Raw genomic sequence first — 21852 nt, forward strand, 5'->3', positions numbered from 1 at the left:
TTCGGCATGTTCAACTCATTCTTCGGTAACTGGAGTTTCCCCTTGACTGATACCATCTGCAGTGGCTCCAGTCTGAGCTTCAGACCTTTGACTGATCTTCTGATACTGAAGCTTTTCAGTATCTTCATCTTTTCCTGATCCCCACACCAAGACAGTAGAAGGCTCGGTGTTATCGATTTCAGTCCTGGAAACTTCAGTGTTCTCAACACTTCTTCCAGTTTCCTGTTTCCTGAAATCATCAGTAGACTCATCAAAAACAACATGTGGTGTTTCTTCAATACAAAGAGTTTGAGAGTTAAACACTCGATAGGCTTTGCTGGATCGTTCAGTTCCAGAGTATCCAAGAAAGATTCCTAGATCAGCCTTGCTATTAGATGTGTTTAACCTCCTCTTATCATTGTTGTGGATGAAACACCTAGAACCGAAAGCATGAAAATATGAGATTGAAGGCTTCCTGTTCTTCCATAGCTCGTATGGAGTTTTCCCGTGTCTTTGAGTGAGGAAAGAGCGATTTTGTGTGTAGTATGCGTTGTTGATTGCTTCGGCTCAAAACTTCAAGGGGAGTTTTGATTTGGCTAGCATCGTCCTTGCTGCTTCCTTCAAAGACATGTTTCTTCTTTCTGCTACTCCGTTTTGTTGAGGAGTCCTTGCTGCAGAAGTTTGATGACTGATCCCTTGTTCCTCACAATACTCACGAATGACAGTATTGAGGAATTCAGTCCCACGATCTGATCTGATGCTGATGATGTTGACTTCCTTTTCAACGCTTAGTCTTCTCAGCAGCTTTGGCAATTCCAGCAGTGTCTCTCTCTTGGTGTAGAGAAATATAACCCAAGTATATCGTGAATAATTATCCACAACAACTAAAGTATACTTCCTACCATTGTAGCTTCTGGGAGAGATTGGGCCAAACAGATCCATGTGAAGTAGTTGGAGAGTCCTTTCAGAGGAGTGTCCTGACTTTGACTTGAATGACGTCCTTGTCTGCTTTCCTCTTTGACATGCTTCACATTCTTGCTTCTTTTGGAACACAATAGAAGGTAAACCTTCTACCAGTTGATGTTTAGCAAGCTTGTTGATCGTTTTGAAGTTGAGGTGGTTGAGTCTCATGTGCCACAGCCAGTTGAGCTCCGAGCTGCTTTTGCTGATGAGACATGTTTCTGGAGGGCTGTCTTTCATGAGACGACGTAGAGACTTCCTTGTCTGATTCCTCTCAGAACCACCTTTCTTTGGCTGTTTCTAACAGTGAATTCATACTTTTTGATCTTCATTGCAAAACCGATGTCACAAAATTGACTCACAGACAACAAATTATGTTTAAGACCAGAAATAAAGCTAACATTACTGATACTGGCGTTACCCATGTCGAGCACACCATAGCCTTTTGTTTATCCTATTGAGTTGTCTCCGAATGCAACTTTTGATCCAGCTTTCTCAACATATTGAGTTAGATATTCTTTGTAGCCCGTCATGTGCTTCGAACAGCCGCTATCCAGATACCATGTTCTAATTGAAGCTTTAACTTCTTCCTTCTTTTTAAGTTTCCTGTTTTTGACCTGCAAGGAAGAATTAATTTTAGGTACCCAATCAATGTTTGGGTCCTTCAACGTTAGCTCGTGTTCCTTTTGGAACCCATATCTGCTTCAGAACAGATCTTGGTGATGATCTCTTACGCTTTGCTGGTTGTCTGGTTGGCGCTTCAGTCGGCACATGAGCAATCTTCTGTTGAGCTTTCCTTTTGAAAACCTCACTCTTGTAGAAGCTTTGTCTGATGAGTTGTTGAGGTCTTCTTTCACTACTATAAAAATGCACATACATAACACCTCATACATAACGGTTTTTTCTAAAAACCGTTATGTATGAGCGCATTTTTGGAAAAGATAACGGTTTTGACCAAAAACCGTTATCTATGTAGTGTTGTCTAAACGCTTAGATAACGGTTTGAGTTAAACCGTTAAGTTTGAGCGTTATCTATTAGTTACATACATAACGGTATTACAAAACCGTTAAGCCGACCGTTATCTATGATCATCTTTTTATAACGGTTATTCCGACGTTACGAAAAACGTTATATATGAGTATTATTTATAACGGTTTATTAAACCATTATGTATAAGCGCTTTGAAAACTGTTATGTATAAACATTATTTTTAAAATTTTTTTATTATATTATATTTAAAAATAATAACTAAATTGATTATTCTATAATATGAATCAATTTGTAAATACAGACTTTAAAAAATTAAAACTCATTATTTTTTTTTTCACTAAGTAACAGATATATAAAATCTAAAAATATTATTAAAAACCTAAATATCAAGAATTGATTAATAATTAATAATAAAAGTGAAACAAATGAAAAAAAAATTGAGTAAATTAACAAAGATTCACCCTATAACCTTTACGCAGCAAAAAGAAGAAACACACAACAGCTAAGTCCCGCTCAAATTTTCACGCCTAAGTATTCCCTCTCAAATTTTCACTCCTAAGTATCAATTCCCTCTAACAAGAAGAAAACACAGCAGCTTCGCACCGCCACCTGCCGCCCCACCTGACCGTCGCGCCACCTGACGTCCCATCCCACCCCACCGTCTCTCCACCTGCCGTCCTACCCCACCCCACCGTCGCACCACCGGTCGTCCCACCCCACCATCGCACAACTGACGCCTCCGCCACCAAGCCCTCCGCAGCGACGTCCTCTGACTCCCTCTGCTGTCGTCGACGACGAGGAATAACAACCACCACGAAAGAGGAAGTAACTATATAGAGAGAAGGGCTTCACAAGAGGAAGTAACTATATTAGCCACCACGAACAGAGTTGGGCGGAGGAATAACAGTGGTCGTCGGAAAAAGAAAAAACAGGTAATTCTTTAGAGCAATTTCTTGAATTTGAGCACCTTTTCTCTCTGTATCTGCGATTAATCATGAGGGTTTGAGGTGAAGAATTGATTTTTTGTAGGGAAAGGGCTCTGATTTGTGTTGAAAAGACTCATTTTTTACCTTTGATTTTGAGGGTTTTGCCTGTACTTGATAATGGGGGTTTTGCATGTACTTTGATTTTGAAGAATTGATTTTTGTTGGGTAAAGGATCTGAATTTCATTTTTTCTTTTTCACTTGCCAATTTGTACCGATTTAGCAGCCCCCATAACTCAATTTTACACTCGCGTGTTGGGTTTTCATCTTGCAATCGGTGAATTTGGTAGGCTAAGTTTTGGTTGTGGTAAATTACTGAACTGCTATGTTGGTGTTCCTTTTGTCTTTTTAAACTGAAAATTCCTCCTTTTGTTGCTTGTTTCCGTGGGATTCAGATAGTGGTCGAATGCATATCACAAATTGATTGATTTGTTACTTATTTCTGTTGCTTTTGAATCTCAGTTGAAACCTTTTATGTTGGTGTGGAATACTTTTTTATCTGAAGCTGAGAGGGATTGATTTTGCTTTGGTTTTGTTTTGTATGTCTGATGATTTTGCTGCCTATGATAAATTGATGATTACTCTGAGTATTTTAGTATTACTATTCTTAATGATTGTAATTTGAAGGAGTTGGTCTTATTTATAATATGTCAAGTAAGCATGATGTTTGCCGTATATTAACCTCTCCTCATATTGAGATTTGGTGGTGTTTAAAGTCTGAATTTCACAGTATATTTGCTATAAATGAGGGTTACGAACACCTCCATATTGCAGAATCTAGAATTGCAAGTTCATTTTTTTTTTCTTCTTTTTCTAATTGATTGTTTCTCATCCTTGAGATTTGGGTGTACCCAACTTATCCCCTGTTTAGTTCTTTTTAGTTTTCTAATTGTCTAGTAGTATTTGTTAGAACCTTACATTTACAAGGATATGAGATTTTCAGTTTACTCCATGACTTGAAGAATGACTATATTTTTTGAATTTAATTATTATTTTCATTTGTATTGTTTTAGGTTGGAAGGTAAACGGTGATAGAGAAATTGGCGCAGAGATTAGCTTGAAGGTTAGTTTTATATTCTCTTGCTTTTAGTTTTGCACCATGGCTCAACTGGCAGCCATGGTTATGTAAATATCATATATAGATAAGCATGTATCTAGGTGCTTTTAGTTTTGCACCATAGCTCAACTGGTAGCCATGGTTATGTAAATATCATAGATAAGCATGTATCTAGGTAGTCAATATGGAGAGTAGGTTGGGGAATGGCTTGTTCCATTCCATTTGTTGTTGTGGCGATGGCTTGGAGCCGATTATATGTGGTATGTGTGTTTGTGTTGTGTGTTTTGATGCTTACCATTTAGTTTAGTTTGAAAATTTATCATGAATCATTATCTTTTAATAGACTACACTTTGTTGTCGAAGAAACTGGCAGAACGAGCATGTAAGCCTAAGTCAATATTTTAGGGTAATGAGGCCTAGCTTTTGAAATGTTCATGAAATCTCTAGCTCAAAATCATAAGAAAATATCTAAATCACAAGTTTATAAGTTTTACAATAATCAAAGTTTAAGTTGAAAAGAGTTAATGAGTTTATAGGTCTTAAATTTTGGAACTGAACCGAGAGAGGCTGAGAAAGCTGTTGTCAAAGCGAGGAGATGGACGGTGGCTTCTGCCAATTTCTCTTGACTTGTCATGCAAAGTTATATATACTTGAATATATAATAAAGATTAGGTGATGCATTTAATAACGGGACGTAATTTCTTTAAAATTTGTATATTTAGATGAAACTAGAAGATGATGCAGGACAATAAATAAATACACTGTCCATTTAATCGAAAAATGCGAAAAGCTCATTTAATATGCTCCAAAAATACCAAATTTTGTCTGCAAAATAATGTAAGAAGCAGTAGCAAACGAAGCTAGATTAATATATAAGAAAAATCATAATCTTAATCTTAAGCTATAAATATAAATATAGTTATATATGAGTTGCAACCTCAAGTCTAAAAGCGATATTTTCTTCTGGCCTCCATGACCAGCACCCCTCCATATTGCTTGGCAGCCTCCATAAGTGGAAGTCAGTCACAGCAGAGCGCAATTGATTCATTCATTTGTTGAATGATTGTGAACGAATTATTATTATTGTATTATTTCCTATAATTAATAGAAAGATATTAAGTTAAATAATATAGCAGCTGGCTAACCATACCTATGTATCTATATATATATATATATGTGTGTGTGTGTATCTATATATATATACATATATATCTAATTAAATCCGAAAGCTTAATTAGGTGAGGATGGATAAATTATGGATGTCAAAGAATAGATTATCGGAAGAGTATGAAGGTGGAGTTGATGCCTTCTTGAAGTTCGCAGTGGAGAGAGGTTGCGATTCCAACTTCATGTCTTGTCCTTGTACGAAGTGTGCTAACACTAGGAAGCACAAACTTAGTATTGTAAAGGGACATATCATAATGAAAGGTATGGACATGACTTATAAGCGGTGGATATGGCACGTGGAAGGGCTTACATCGTCACAATCAACATATGAATCAAGTTGGGTTGGGAAGGGTGATAAAAGCTACAATGTTGAGGAGCCAATAGCTATGATTCATGATGCGTATGATGCATACGAAGATAATCCAACTCACTTCCAAACTCTGCTTGAAGATGCTGAAAGAGATAATGCATCATCTATGCTATTTTTATTTGATGTAAATGTTAACTTTATATAAATTTCCTTTGAAGTGCGCTAAGCATGGTCACTGCAAAAAATGGAAAGAAAATGAAAAAAGCAAATTGGGAAGTTATAAAGGTATGTATGCTTAAATTACTGATCAGTTTTGTGGCTTTATTCTGATAAGTCTACATGGAATTTTTGGTTGGATATCATTTAGGTAATAGGGGAGTAGGATTTGTTGTGATGCTCTGCAAGAACTTGCTTAATAAATTGATTATCGCTATCTTCCAACTGTTCTTGTAATTTAGCAAAAGAGGTTCTAGAGAATTGCACTCCTGCTAAAATGTACATCACAAATTTCTCCTCAATTTATCAAAAAACAGGTACTTAGCAATATTAAATATCTTAAGTTCTTTTGATGGATAATGCTGGCTACTGCTATCTGTGGAAATTTAAATTCTTGTTCAATCCTCTGTTTGGCTTGGCATTAGTTACTTTATCTGGGGGAGCATATAACGCAGCCCTACCTATTTATTAATGTAATAATTGTAGGGCCCTACACAACCTGATGATAAGCAATGTGGCTACTTTGTGATGAGGTTTATGAGAGATATTATCAAAGGGTCTCAAAATACGGCAGCCTCAACTTTTCACTTGTCATCACTGGTATTGTTATATACATTATACTTTAATATTGTTTAACATAGTATTAGTAGTTATTGATAAAATATATTGGTGATTGTTTGTATTCGTAGTTTAAGGGTGTTACTACTTATTCTCAAAACCAACTGAACGAGATTCGTGAAGAATGGGCAAGGTGTCTGATTAAGAATGCATTGGTTGGATAGGTATGTTTAAAGTTTAATAATTGATGCTCCTGTGAATTAGGCTAGTACAAGCTATAAGTTTGGTGTTTCTCCTATTTATGTTCTTAGTTTAGCTTTCATGTGCAGTTGTTTTTCATATATATACTATCTGTTTTATGCTACAGATGCTCCTACAGATGCTTTCCATGAAGTGAAATAGAGATATGGCAGGAGAAGTGATGTTTTGTAATCAATCTTTAGAATTAAGCACTAATAGCTAGAACTTATGTTTTTGTAAACTGTGATTGTACAAATATTTTGGATGTTATATTTTGGCTGGTGATTGTACAAATATTTTGTGAAGTTATATGGTTGGATGGTGGTTGCATATGATTGGTTGGTTTTTATTATTTTGTTGTTTTAGAATTAATTTTAATTGCAAATCAATTATAATTAAAAGCTGTCATTAGCATACATAACGAAAAATTTAAAATATATAACTGTTATGTATTAAAACATACATAACGTTAAAAAACGTTATCTAAACATCGATTTGATGTATAACATTAAAGAAAATGGATATAAAACGTAATTATAAATAAACAACCGTTATGTATATATATAAAGATAACGGATTAATATAACATGCATAACGGATTGTCACCGTTATGTAAAATGATTTAGATAACAGAATAACCTACGTTATTTATTAAAAAAACGTCGTTATGTATAAATGTATAGATAACGGATAAATATAAACTTTCATTACGATCTGAAACGTTATAAAAAATACTAATACATAACGGATTATAAAGCGTTATATATTTATTATCACCGTTATGTATAATGTAATAGATAACGGTTATATCTCCGTTATGTATAAATTTCACATACATTACACCACTATACATTACAGATGTTTTTACACATATCCGTTATGTATGAGCGCTTCTGGCGTAGTGTTTGCTCTACAAAGTATCTTCCTTGAGATACTTGAGTCATTCTAGACTGATGGAGACTTGACTGATGTCGTGGAACATAAGTCACATGATGTCCAGTCGCTTGTCGTCGAGAATGGCGTTTGGCTCGTCTGGACCTATCATTGCTTTGTCTCCATGGATGTTGTTCTTTTTGGAACTGAACTGGTTTCAGTTTCTGACTGATGTTATTCTTCCCCCTGGACTGGTGAGGAAGATTCTTCTTGATTCCTGATGTTCCTTGCCCAATCTTTGACTGAAATCTGCTTTTCAGTCTTCTCAGTAGGATGATCTGGTTGGGGGCCTCCTTTGCTCGTCTGTAGCTTTGTGGAGGAGGAACATTTGTTCTTGCCATCAGTTTGCGTTTCCGAACTTCATCCATATCATGATCTCTTGATTCTTCTGATGTGTTGTTTTCAGAAGTATCGTCCACTGCGTTGATCATGACATTTTTTCCTTTATTAGTTGCAGCAACCTTTCCTCCAATGCTTTCAACGAGGCCTTTTGATGGAAAGTTGCTCATCATGGGAGACTTCATCATGCAGTCCTTGACTGTTTCCTCTAGTTTGTGATTGAGCCTCTTGATTTCATGAGATGCTCTATCACATTCTGAGTTGGAGATTCTGAGCTTTTCTTCCAGTCGGCTGTTCTCCATGATTAGTTGATCAAGACAATTTTCATCTGAAAAGTAGATGATTGTTTGATTCTTGGCACGTTCATCATTGATCTCCTTTTCCATTATCTGATTCTGCTTGAGGAGATCTTCGAACATTTTCCTCAACTGACAGTGATCAGTCATGAGCTGATCGAGCTCGTCAGTTTCATCGGCTGAGCTTTCTCCAGATTCTGAATGATCTCCTGAAAACACCAGGGAATTATCAGTATAAGGAGTTTTTGAGTGAGAGATTACATCTGAGCCATTCATTCCATTGTCGTAGCTATTGTCGGCCACGCTTTCAGTTTCGTTGACCATCAGGGCTTGGCTCTCATCATCTGAGCTGGTAGAGTTGTAGTTGGATGATTCTGATGTGTCTTCGGAAGATCCGGCATCGTCAGAAACCATCGCTTTCTTCTTCGCATACTTGCGATCTTTCTTGGCTTTCAGCTCTTTGCGCTCAGACTGCATCAGTTCAGGGCATTCAATTCGAAAGTGCCCTTTTTTTGCATCCAAAGCATTCCATATCTTTCATGTCGAAGGCGGTTGACTTTCTTTCTCCGCTTCGATCAGTGGAATGTCTGGAGTTGCTTTCTCTTTCTTTTCCTTTGTAGTACTGCTTGTGGAACCTTCTGTACTTGCGGAACTTGGACTCCATCTTGTTGAATCTTTCAGTCAACAAAGCATATTGACTGAAGAAGTCCCCAGGCTTGAGTTCCGCTGGTTCCTTCGTCTACTTCTTGCTTTCTCTTGCTGAAGCTTTCAGTGCTGCTCCTCTTGAGGTTGATGGACCATCTTCGTCTGATCCTCCAGCCTTTTTGATTCCAAGATTTCTCTGGATGTCGAACTCATTTGCCAAGAGATCAGAAAATAGCTTGTTTGTCGGGAGCTGATTGAATCCAGGCTTATTCTGATGAGCGACTGAATAGATCTGCCAATCTTCTCGCGGCAGTGCTCGAAGAATCTTCAAGTTGATTTCTCGTTGAGTGTACTTGTCCTTCGAGATGGATTGAACTTCATTCAGGATCTGATTGAATCTGAGTTCCATCTCGTCGACAGATTCATTATTGAGCATGAGGAATGAGTCGAACTTCTGGCAAGCTATGGACAGCTTATTCTCCTTGATTTCCTTGGATCCTACACACATTCTTTCAAGAATGTCCCACATCTCTTTTGCACTTTTGCACTTGATGATCTTGGTGACATGCTTGTCTGGAACTGTGCCGGAGATGATGCTTTTAGCGAGGTTGTCTAGCTCATCTTGCTTTCTTTCTTCTGTGGTGAAGTCTGCCTTCTGCTTGATCTGGACCTCATCATATGGATCCCGATTTGGGTCAACGGGAACTCTTTTGACGGTTTCGGTGATGATGATTGGTCCGTTGGTGATGACTTTCCACATTCGACAGTGTTGGGCAGTGCGGAAGCTTTCAAGCCGAAACTTCCATATGTCGTATTTTTCAATACTAAACATAGGTAGTGAGGATAATCTGTTGTGGTTAGTCTCCATAAAAAATGAGAGAACAGGTAACAACAGATAAGGCAAATAGCAAGCACTTTTTAGAAAGAGAAAAGTTTTTCGAGACCTTTGAGAAAAATGATCTAGTTCAATTAGAACCTAATCAGAAACAGAGTGTTCTTGCGAACAACCTGCTCTGATACCAATTGTTAGTTTCGGAGGGTCTTGAATAGGTGTATGGGGGGGATACACCTATAGGCTATTTTTCTTCAAAACAGAGGGATCTCAAGATAGAGATCAAAACAAAACTTTACACGCAAACTTAGACGCCTGTTAACCGAAAGGAGTTTTGACCAAACAGGGTTGACGACTGATACTGAAATACTCTTCAGTAAAGAGTTATCAGTTAAGTAACTGGAACTTAACTGATGCACGTTAAGGCTTCAGTCGAGTTTTCTAAAACAGAGATGTTACAAGTCTTCCTAACTATTAGAGGATAGATCAGTCAGACTGATAACATACGCAGCGGAAATAACTATGTTTCGTAATAGCCTTTGTTGAGCACGTTGTTAATCTTAGATTTCTCTTTGCATTTAGTCAATGTTCAGTTTATCAATGAAAAGAGCACAAGTAAGGATGTAAAACTGAAAGCAGTAAATAACACAAAGATTTTTACGTGGTTCGGAAAAACACTTCCTACATCCACGGTCGGTTGATCAGACCAACAACTTTACTCCGCAAGTGCTTAACTGGTGCACTGCAAACCTATCCGTGTGCTTAGCCGGGTGCACACAACCGAATCAACTGAAGATCCAATCTTCAGTACCAACACTTCACTCGTGCTGGATTTCTCACTCCTAGCACGAACCTGCACTAGGATCTCACGGAGTCAGAGTACCTTCCTGAACTCCTTTTCAACTCAAACACTCGATTCTATCTCTCGAATGGAGGTTTGAAATCTTACCAACTAAACTTCAAAGAACAAGTTATTTGGAGTTAGTTTTGACCTAGGCTTTGGGTAAACAGAGGTTTGCCTAAGGTCTAAGAGAATGTATGTAATCAGCAGTGACTGATGTTTGGCTTTGGTATTCTTTTCTTCGATTCAAGCTTTGGAGAGGTTAAGCTTTGTCTGAGAAACAATTTTGGCAGAGTTTCAGCTTATGTCGTTGAATCGGTGAAGATTGAAGTGATCTTCGAGCGCTATTTATAGGAGAGGTATTGAATAGATCCGTTGGCGGAGAACGTCTTCAAGATTTCTTCCGTTGGAGAGCTTTTTGAATTTGGGCTGAGGCTTCAATCTTCGAGGTTCCTTGTTTGGTGAGAACGGCTATGTTGAAGAGCAGGAGATGTGACGTTCTGATAAAGTAGCCACCAAATAGGAATGACCTCTGCAGAGAGGGATGATCCTGAGATCTCTGCATTTAATGTGGTTGTACTTTTGGAGTACGTGGCTTCCTTTGAACGTTGGAGGTTCAGTCAGAGGAAGAATGTTTAACTGATACTTGACTTTAGTATCAGTCCGCTGAATCCACGTGGCACGCATTAAGTAATCAGTTCCGGACTGATTCTTCAAGTGATACTTCAGTTGGTAACTTCAGTCTTCAGTCCTTCGTCCTTCAGTCTTCAGTCTTCAGAACAGTAAACTAAACTAGAAAATAACTCTAACACTTGAGTTCGAACAGTTCTAATCTGTTACAATTAAGGCACTATGGATTTTGGTATCATCAAAACAAGGATTAGGATATTTCAATAATTTCCCAACAGCTAATTCTTATATAAGTGATACAATATCTATATATAGACAAATGTTCTATTTTTTCATAAATTATTTAATAACATTTCCATTTAATAATATTTTTTCATAAATTACATTGGTTATATAAAATATTAGTATGGTTTCCAAATAATAAATTTAATTTTTTAGGTTATTTTAATAATTACTGCCTCCGTTGCTCTGCCCACAAAACAATCTATTTTTGTCATTTAAGGACGTCCACAAAAATTAGTCTCATTATATTTTTGGAAACTTTACATCACATGATGGATCTTTTTCTTCGCTCACAATATAATTAATTATAATTATTTACACTACTTTTAAGTGTGATCCTTTCTCCACTCACAATACACTAACCATTTTTTATTAAAATTTATATCGTCTTTTGCTAGGATTATTTTTTATGAACGAAGAAAATATAAAATATATACATAAGTTATGCGAGTCTAAAATCACAATCACCGCGCATAGCGCGGGAGATACACTAGTATATATAAAAACAAAGTAAATGTAATTTAATTTAATTGCAAGGATATAATTGAAATTGAAAAAAAAATACACCCACTACTATAATTCCAACTGTCGAAAATATTGAGAAAAAAAACTGACAACAAAATTTATTTCTATGCATTTATTCGCTGTCATTTAAAAACCTTCTACAAAAATTCTGATAGGTACTGTCCCAAAACTGTCGAATATTATGAACTAATATCCAAGGCAAACAAAATGAGTTTGGTATAGAAAAAAAACCAATATTAAATTATTTCTGTTAAAAATAAATCAAATCATTCTCTTTCAAAAAGATATAAATAAATAAAATTAAATAATTGAATTGCTGTGATGTTATCTCTCCAAATAAGCTAACTAATTCAATATTAAATAATCTTTTTACTAATCTAAATTAATTGAAAATTAAATATTTAATTATTGATGAACACACTATCAAATTCATTTAACTATAAAATTTGAAGTATATTTTATTTTATAGTTAAAATTTATATACTTCAAATTTTATAGTTAAATGAATTTTATTGAATCAAAAGTTATATCTGGGATTGCCGCAATCGGGTTATCTTTGAGGAGTAGGATTTTCATGCAAAGATGATTACTAGCTATCTCAAAGTTACTTTTAAGGAGTTGGATTTGAATTTTAAAAAGTTGGGCCATTCCAACAACTCTTGGTCGGATTATATTATTCTTCGTAGTCTTGAAGTAGCTACCAGAGCTATGCCCCCGCCTACGTTGATCGAGGTTCATTGGTGGCCTCCGGCTGTTCGTTGGATGAAGGTGAATACGGATGGGTAGGCTCATAGGTCGCCAGGTAATATTGCGGCTGGAGGGGTTTTCCGAGACAGTTGGGGTTGGGTGTGTGGTTGTTTTCACTTTAAGGGTGGTCGTGAGTTTGCCTTTGAAGCTGAGTTGTTGGCTGTTATTCACGCAATCTCAATTGCTCATAATCGAGGTTGGCTTTATGTTTGGGTTGAAGCAGATTCGGAGTATGTGGTCAGTAGGGATGGCAGTGGATCCTGGACCCGGTCCAGATCCGTGGATCCAGATCCGATTTTTTTCGGATCTAGATCTCAATTTTTAAATCCGTGGATCTGGATCTCATTTTATAAAACGGATCTGGATCTGGATCTGGATCTTGAAATTTGAGATCCGGATCCGACCCGGATCCGACCCGTGGATCTGATTTTATTTAAAATATATTATTTATTTTTTATATTTATTTTATTAATAGTATTATATATATATATATATATTAAAAATTAAAAATAATAGAGAAATTAGAATAACTTTGAAAATTGAAACCCTAGTTTCCAATTCTAATTCTCCTTCTACTTCTATCCTGCAATTTTCTCTCTGTTCCATACTGTTTTCGAATCTCTGTGAATGGGGAAATGATTTATGTGTGCTTTGAGTTTTAAGTCAAATCTAATCGTATGAAGTATGATTTATGTGTGCTTTGAGTTTTAAGTCTACTGCTGCTTTACATTTGTTCATGATGTTAGGTTTGTTTTGAGTGGATTTATATCTCCATTTTGTGAATTTATTCTTGAATTTAATTTGAAAATAGTAGATCCATCGATCTGGACCCGCGGATCCGCGGATCTGACGGATTTGGATCTGGATCCAAAATTTTCAGATCCGTGGATCTGGTATTGGCCAGACCCGGTCCAGATCCGGCCCGTTGCCATCCCTAGTTGGTCAGGCTTCTTCACTCGAGAAGAGTGGATGTTCCTTGGCATTTTGTTGCTCTCTGGAAACAAACGTTAGCCAAACTATTGGATTTTCACTTGCAGGTGTCGCACATTTTTCGTGAGGAAAATAGAGCTGCAGATATTATGGCTAATCAGGATCGAGTTGATGGATGGTGGCCCTATGCGATTGATGAAATTAAGTCGGTGGTTATTATGGACATGGCGACTCATAGTGCGGTTCGCATTAAACATTGATGAGGATAGTCGATGTTTTCAGCTCAGAAGCCTCTGCATTCCAGAGCATAGCAACTCTGATTCCAGAGATGATCACTTCAAAGGTCAGAGCAGAGCTCACAGCAAAGACCAGAGCAGAGCAGCTCGTTTCAAAGGGCAGGGCAGAGACCAGTAGATACCAGAGCAGAGCAGCTCTTTTCATTCAGCATGGCAGAGATCAGAGCATAACACCTCTGAGGTCAGATCAGCGCCAAGTCAGAGCAGATTAGAGTGGCAGAGCAGAGCAGTTCAGAGGGCAGAGCAGAGACTGGAGCAGAGCAGCTCAAAAGATCAGAGCAGCTCAAAAGGTCAGAGCAGAGACTGGAGATACGTCAGAGCAGAGACCAGACCATGAGGTCAGAGCAGAGTTTACGGCAGAGCAGCAAAGAGAATAGAGCAGAGTAGCTCTGATCTCAGATCAGAGATCAGAGCAGCGCAGCTCCACGGTCAGAGCTGATGCCATAGCAGAAAACACAGAGTTAAGGGAAGAGTTCAGAGCAGAGCAGAGCTTCTCTTTGCAGAGATCTGAGTTTTTGGTAGGCAGGGAGGGTGTTTGCGGCGACTGCGTATAACCGGCCGTGTAGCTACCCTTGCTGCTTACCTGTGGTTTACGTCTTCTTGGTTTGTGAGTTTGAGGTTGGTTTATTTTTGGCAACGGAGTCTCACCAGCCAAATCTTTTTGACTCAGGTTTTACCGTGTCTTGGGTTCACGGTAGTAGGGTGCTTATGGCGACGGCGTATAACCGGCCGGGTAGCTATCCTTTCTGCTTTTTGTGGGGTTGGTTGGGTGGTTGGTTGTGGGGATGCTTACGACGACGGCGTATAACTGGCCGTGTACCTTCCCTTCTTTTGGTTGGGGTTCGTTTGAGGTTGGCATTGGCGACGGCGTCTAACCGGCCTTTTTGCCTTTCGTTCTGTTTGGGTTTTGGTTTTCGTAGGGTTAGAGCCGAGATTATTTGGGGACGATGGTTAGGCCGGAGTTCCGGAAACTTTCTCTTTCGCTCTTTCCTTCGTTCTTTTTTCGTCTTGTAGACGAATACTCTTTTTTCTTTTTACGGTTTTTCCCTTTGAATTTTCCGTAAAAAGGTTTTAATGAGGCTCGGCCCTTAGTCTGCTTTTCCTGTACTTTCAAGGATTTTTTTTTTAGGTTTTTTTCTTTTCGTTTTTATATAAAATCGCAGTTTAATTGAATCAAAAGTTATAAGGGATAAATAAAATCATACATGTTTGAATTTGTTCAAAAAATTTGTTGCTTTTTAAATATGATAACTTTTTTTATTTTCTATCAATGTATGTATTTTTTTGTATTCGTACAATTATCTTTTATAAGTACTAAATTTTGGATATTTTACGTGTTTATTAATATTTCAAAATAATGTGTTGAGATATGGCCTGTCAAGGACCAATATGCTTAATAACAACTATTTTTATACCTTAAATTGTGAAGATCTTTGATGGAATTATATCTTCACTGAATAAATTTTTGATCCAGAGTTTGAATCTCATAGGTTGAATTTAATTAAGCATTTTCACAACAAATTCATAATTTACGTAGCGAATTCATAGATAACTTATTTTATATGATAAATTTGATTTAATTTGTGTAATTATATAAACTCCCTATATAAGTGATATTATACCTATATATAAACATATGTTATATTTTTATACGAATTATTTAGGTTATATTAAAATATTAGATCACTTTGCAAATAATAAATTTGGTATAAATTTTTAATTTTATTAGTTCATATTAATATTATAAAGCATATATATACACAACTTACGTGATGAGGATGAAATTGGGCACTTAAGTATATTGAAATCTAACTTCAGCGAAAATACGAAACATCAAGATAAAGCCGCAGATCTGAGGCTAAAGGGGAACCAGAATAAAAGTGGGAAGCGAAAGATTATATTATAACTACATAAATGCAAATTTTAAACACGTGGCAACCAACGATTTGCACTTCTCAAATATTATTATTTGGGCCTCGAAACTAGACTAAATGGGTCTTAGTATAATATCTAACTAATAGACTATAAATAGACCCCTAAGATTAAATGTAAACAAGTCATTCCATAGGAGGAAATCAAATAAACAAATGTTATCTTCTTTTTTGCGCACTCAATTTCTTTGTTCTTAGCTTTTAGATCGATTTTCTTCATTTTTTTCATAAATTTGTCGTTGAATCTAATACCCAACTCAACATTACGCGAATCTAAAATTATATTCGCCGTGCATAGCGTGGGAGGTACATTAGTTTGTAATATAATGACTAATTTTATTTTATAAAGCCAAAAACAATACTACTAAGCCTAAAAATAGTAATTCTACATGGCCCGAATCTAAAGTATGATGTATGGCCCAATGGCTTTATAAGAAATTAACCACCATACGAAGCCCAACTTTTTAACATACATGTACAACACTACAATTTTAGGGTTAGAATGCGGTGTAATTCCTACGGCTGCTCTCCTTAATTTTATTTGTTCATCAGCAACACGCCGCTTCTCCATTCATCCTTCTTGTTTCTTTTGTTATTTCCTCAACCACACTAATCCTTAATACCAATCTCTTTTCGCCGCCTTTGCTGCCGTCGTTGAATGGAGTTGCAATCTCCCAACGGACATGAGGATTCCCTTGTCTGCAATTAGAGGATCGCGCTCTCTGCCGGCCACCGTCGAATGGAGCAGCATTTTCCAACAAACCTGAGTCCTTTGCTGCAAATAGAAAAGGTGCCCTTCAGCTCCTCCGTGCTCTCTGCAACAATAGTAGTTGTGTTTGTGAAACAAGGTAATTGTAAATATGAAATGTGAGAGTGAAGCATTCAGCTTTATAGGGTGAAAACTTGGAGGCTACTCATAGAACTCTATGTTTACCCAGTAAATTAATTTGTTTACCCAATAGATTGTTAGATGTCAAGCTTGGGCTCCAAGTTTTAATAGTAGATTACTATAAATCAGATGTTGAAATTGATGAACTGAAAGATTACTATAAATCAGATGTTGAAATTGATGAACTGAATTACACATTAGTTAAAAGGCTGGAGTGTTTTGGCGGGAAAATAGCCAAATTGTGATGTACTCAGCTTTATATATAGATATAGATATAGATATAGATATAGATATATAGATAGATCATTTCCACTCAGTCACTTATGTATCTTCTGCCATCCAATATCCTTAACATGCATTCTTTTCTTGTCATCCTTAGGCTCGTCTACAATTGAGGATGAGTGTTGTTCTAAACTAGTACATATATATCATACTTTTCTTACTGAGAATCACTCAACCAAATTAAAGCCTGAATCAAGCTAAATTACCCAAGAGTCTGCTTCCATTTTCTGACTTCTGGTATGCAGAAATGCATGTTGATTATGTCCAACATATGTTTTTCCCTGAATGCGTCCATGAGAACTGCATTATACTTTAGCACTGTCAATCCTGAGAGTAAAATTTATACTTACATGTGTAACCATTAGAACTGGATGCTGTAGAAAAATGATTTTCCTTACAATTAAGATTTGGAAACAGGCATATATGCTTGGATCTAATGTAATATCATAATATGTATGGTGTAAATGAATTCATATTTGTTGTCCATTCATGTTTCCAGTTTGTTTAGATGGACTGGACGAAGGTGTGGGGCTGTGTTAAGGACCACTCTAGGTGCATCAGACCACTATTTCGTATAGTGAGGGATCAGAAAGTAATTCTATCTGTTGGAAAGAGGTTCTATTCTTCACAGGAACAAGGACGATATCCTTTGGAAAGAAAGACATCATGGATGTGCAAGCTGCCATGTGTTCTAGTGGACACTGTGTTTGTGAGTAAAAATACATCACTGCGGTGCGTGCATAGCATGAAAAATGATCCGGACTTGAGTAGGGACTTTTTTGTACAACTCTGGCTTGCTGATAAAAAGGAGACATGGCCTACTGCCAAACGAAGGCATAAAGTTCTTAAATTCGATAGCAGTGGTGAAACAGTAATTGATGGCCGAACTATTCCGGGACTTATTCAGAGAATGCTTTCTGGTGCTTTAGATGAGAAGTCTTATGGCAAGATGAAGTCAGGTCTTAAGCAACCACCTACCAGCCAATCCATCACTGGTACATTAGAACCAATGTCTTTGGAAGAGGTAATGTTATCATGTGCTCTTTGGAGCCATGTATATATATATATATATATATATATATATATATATATATATATGTTCAAGAAAGAACCACTAAATAAAAAAAAGAATGGAGAATCATTCTCAGTCATTTGATCATCAAGATCTACGGTGGATGCATCATCTTGTTGGATGAATGCAGAACCTGGGTTCGAATCCTGAAGGGAGCAATTTTTTTTATTTTTTTAGCGCATTAATTTTAACAGCGAATGCATTAATTTTTAAAGTGGATGCATTAGATTTGATGGTTCACACGTTCTCACAAATAATGTATTCTCTCTAGAACCACACCCTATATATATGTGTGTGTGTCAAAAATTAGAAGCATTCTTTAGTTTTTTATATCACTTCAATTCTGGTATCAGTAATTTTTATGGCCAAACATTATGACGCTTCTATGTAAATTGACTTGACCAAAAACTTAATTTCAGTCCAAGGTTGCACCTCTTCTTGCAAGATCCAATCTACTGATTACCAGGGATATCGAATGGGCCAACTTGGTTCTTGGTTTTGAGCAGGTAAGCTTTAAGGTTTAAGAACTCCTCCAATAGCATTCAGTAGACATCTTGTCCCATTTGCCGACATAATATATGATATTGGGGGAAAACTATGTATGTGTTTCAACCATTCTCATGGTGATACTGATCATATTTTGATGTTGGTGGACGAAGTTTTTTATCCATCAGCATATGCTGTTAGATTTGGTGGCTCAACTGGACATCTTAGTCTGAAGAAAAAAAGCAACCTCTATTTACCTCACTAGGGTAAATACTGAGAGAATTGATGTGTTGTGAGATTTTTTAGTTTTGATAGCTGTAGGACTTGGTATTCTATTATACTTTCTATTTTGATTGGTTAGTTGACAACCATTTCTGATGATTAACTAACAATTTGCTTTGAATTTTTTTTCACATGTTTGACTAGGTCTCAACTAGAGGAAGCTGATTTTTACCAGATAATTACATAAATAGATTGGGCAATAAAACACTATTTGACGTATCTATAGCTTCTTCAGTTTCATAGATCTTTGATGCCTTCTGATGTATATTTTTTCATGTACAGATACATTTATCCGATTATCTTTTCTAATGAGGTGTGGCTTTGTGCAGGAAAACCGATATGCAATGGTTGATGTCTGCTACCCTCAAGCAGTATGTCTGTTCTTGGTTTTACTCCCTTGTGGTTTTACCATTCATTTGGTGCTGGTTTAAAGAAACTGACTGATATTGGACTCAGTAGTAGTAATTCTTAACATTTTACTTGTAGCCTGTAGGTTTCATACGCGAGCAGAGCAACGTGATTGCGAGACAGGTATCAATAACGCTTTGTGTCTGATATTCATAGTTTCTTTATTTTATAGTACAATATTTTTGATTGTCGTTTTTTCCATACTTCTGTTAATTACTTGCCTCTGAAAAGCATATTCATCTGTAGTGGCTCAAAATTGTTGAACATCATAATTAACTCAATGTAGTTACTTTGCAATAACAGTTGGATCCAAATATTTTCTTGCTCCAGTAAATATTTGATCACATACGGAAATAGAAAATTAAGTCATTGTTAGAGACTTAGAGGTTAAGTGTAAAATTGAATTCGTTACGTCTTTTGATTTGTTTGTGTTATGATGAAGATGCAAACCTTTGGTAAAAATACTTAGTAAAATTTGGATTATTTGTTATTAGATACTTGAATAAAATTGACACAGTATAATATAAAGATTACACTGAAGTTGGTTTCCCCCTTTTTGACCCTTTCTGCAGTTTTACTTGATAAATGATGCCCAAAACAGTCATTATCGAGTTTGGTGTTTTTGGTTCTTGTTTTTATTTTTCCTTGTTACTTTTTCCTTGCGGGGCATCAATTTTTTGTTTTTGTTTTTGTTTGATGATGGCAACACATTTTCCTGCAGTTGCTTCGCTTAAGACGCCCTTTCATCGCACAGATTACTGATGGATCTGGCAACGAGCTCTTTAGGGTTAGAACTTGTAATTGTTCTCATTATCTTCCATCTGCACTTGGACACCTCTTTTGGGTGTATGATTGGTGCTAATTGTTTTCTTTTGTATAACTGCGTCCAAGTAGGTTCGAAGGCCCTTTTGGTGGATCACCAGTTCCATTTATGCAGAGATAAATGGGAAAGTATGGTTTTCATCATGTCTTTTTTATGGATCTTTAATCTAACAATTGAGCCTAAATCTAAGCAATTTCGAAATAGCAGAGGTTTTTTTGGACTTAATGTCATTTGCCTTCTTTTCTGTCAGGAAATTGGTGTTGTTCACAGAAGATGGCATCTCTGGAGGAGAATTTATGACTTGTACTTGGGGTATGTTCTTTTAGTTCCCAGCCTAATATATTCACGGAATCTCTCAAACATGTGATTTTGATCAGCTGTCTGTCTCTTCTCTCTCAGGAATAAGCAATTTGCAGTTGTTGAGAACCCAGGCTTGTGGAACTGGACTTTCACTTTGAAGGACATTGATGGAAATGTATTGGCTGAGATAGACCGTGACTGGAGGGGTTTCGGATTTGAGGTTCTTGAATTATTATTTGATTCACGTAGAGTCGAGGAGATAGACCAGATTTGTTTTTACTTTAACACAAAATGAAAAGCTAGATTTATCCTTTTTGTTGCCATGGTGCGAGTGCGACTGACTAGTAAGGGATATAATTTCATTTTCTTTGTCAGCTAGTCTTGCTTGTCAAGTTATAGAATAGAATATTTATTGTCTATGTTGGTGATAGATTGACTTAGTAAACATTAAGAATTGGTGAATTAGTGATGCTATAATTTACCAAAGAGACCTATCTGCTGATTAGAAGAGCAACCGACTTTTCGTAATTGTTGTGCAGATTTTTACAGATGCTGGTCAGTATGTGATTCGATTTGGGAGCTCCAATTCTGGTGTTGCGCCGGCAGCAGAGGTAATTCACCGCATAAGTCGCACATTCGTTTTATTTAAATAGTGAATTTTCTTAATCGCATTTCTGCTTTTGTAGGTGCAAGAGTTAAATGTAGCTCGTTCCTTGACTCTGTCTGAGAGAGCAGTAGCTGTTGCCCTAGCTGTTTCACTTGATAATGACTACTTCTCCAGACATGGAGGCTGGTAAGATACTGGTTTTCCATATACCTTTAGACATTCATCATCATCCTCTAGTGAAAACGGTGCAGCCTTAGTCTAGCAGGGGTGCTTATCCGCTTTCTTGAAGTACTAACAGCACTCTCTCTCTCTAGCCATATATGCATGATAAGCAAAACTCTTCTCCAATCTGCATGATTGTTTGAGTGTGCTACTGTAGTACTTGCTTTCAGGCAATACATGCTGAAAAGTAGTATAACTTTCTTGTTCTTATCAGGGGCTTTCCCTTTATGGTGGTCGATGATTGAGAGTTGGTTGGCAAGAGGAGGGCTGAACGCGGTCAGATTTGAAACTCAGCCTTTCCTCACATTCGTTAAAGATATTCTTTTTTTTGTTTTTTCACTGCCAATGAGTGGCTATGGGAAAGTGAATTAGAGGCTTGTCGCAAAATCTTAAGTTAATCGAGCTTGAACCTCAACTGAATGCTTTATGTGCTTTCCATTCACTCTTTTGGTAGCAGCGAAAAGTTATCATGGCCATCATCATATGTGTCCTGTCGTGTCAAATTCTTGGATAATCACAGGATTAATTACCTATGTTTGCATCTTGCTATTTTGGTGGTTGTGTAGCCGATTCGAAGCTACTTAGGGCGTGTTTGACTTCCTTGTTAAGGATAGTTTGTTTCGTAATATGGGGTTAACTCTCCGTTTGATATCCCAATTTCTCAAAAGTGAAGGCCCGGAAATTAAGGCTTGGCCCGGCCTTAAACACTGTTACACAGTGGAAATAGAACTGGAGCCCTCCCCCGGTTACAGTAGCTCGATGCTACAGTAATTCTTGTTTAATTTTTCATTC

The 21852-nt window shown here is 36.9% G+C and overlaps 1 protein-coding gene and 1 long non-coding RNA gene across 4 annotated transcripts; both read left to right on the forward strand.

The window, feature by feature from the left end:
• The first annotated feature begins 2387 nt into the window (after positions 1-2387).
• Positions 2388-6794, forward strand: LOC131002767 (uncharacterized). 2 transcript variants are annotated; one of them, XR_009094404.1, is made up of 5 exons: positions 2388-2862; positions 3928-3977; positions 6151-6264; positions 6354-6446; positions 6590-6794. It is a non-coding gene; the product is annotated as an uncharacterized LOC131002767 (long non-coding RNA). The 2 variants fall into 2 exon arrangements; XR_009094403.1 differs by lacking the exon at positions 2388-2862 and having other exon boundaries at positions 3917-3977.
• Positions 6795-16072: 9278 nt separating this feature from the next.
• Positions 16073-21609, forward strand: LOC131002768 (altered inheritance rate of mitochondria protein 25-like). 2 transcript variants are annotated; one of them, XM_057929236.1, is made up of 12 exons: positions 16073-16537; positions 17360-17884; positions 18352-18438; positions 19030-19071; positions 19187-19231; positions 19830-19895; positions 20003-20059; positions 20182-20243; positions 20331-20451; positions 20771-20842; positions 20918-21024; positions 21275-21609. In XM_057929236.1, exons 2-12 carry the CDS (start codon positions 17369-17371, stop codon positions 21303-21305), a joined length of 1206 nt encoding a protein of 401 aa, XP_057785219.1. In that variant the 5' UTR covers positions 16073-16537; positions 17360-17368; the 3' UTR covers positions 21306-21609. The 2 variants fall into 2 exon arrangements, with proteins under 2 accessions (XP_057785219.1, XP_057785218.1); XM_057929235.1 differs by having other exon boundaries at positions 16169-16479.
• The last annotated feature ends 243 nt before the right edge of the window (positions 21610-21852 follow it).

This window comes from Salvia miltiorrhiza, unplaced genomic scaffold, assembly GCF_028751815.1.
Source record: "Salvia miltiorrhiza cultivar Shanhuang (shh) unplaced genomic scaffold, IMPLAD_Smil_shh fragScaff_scaffold_19_1, whole genome shotgun sequence".
In the NCBI taxonomy this organism is placed as follows: domain Eukaryota; kingdom Viridiplantae; phylum Streptophyta; class Magnoliopsida; order Lamiales; family Lamiaceae; genus Salvia; species Salvia miltiorrhiza.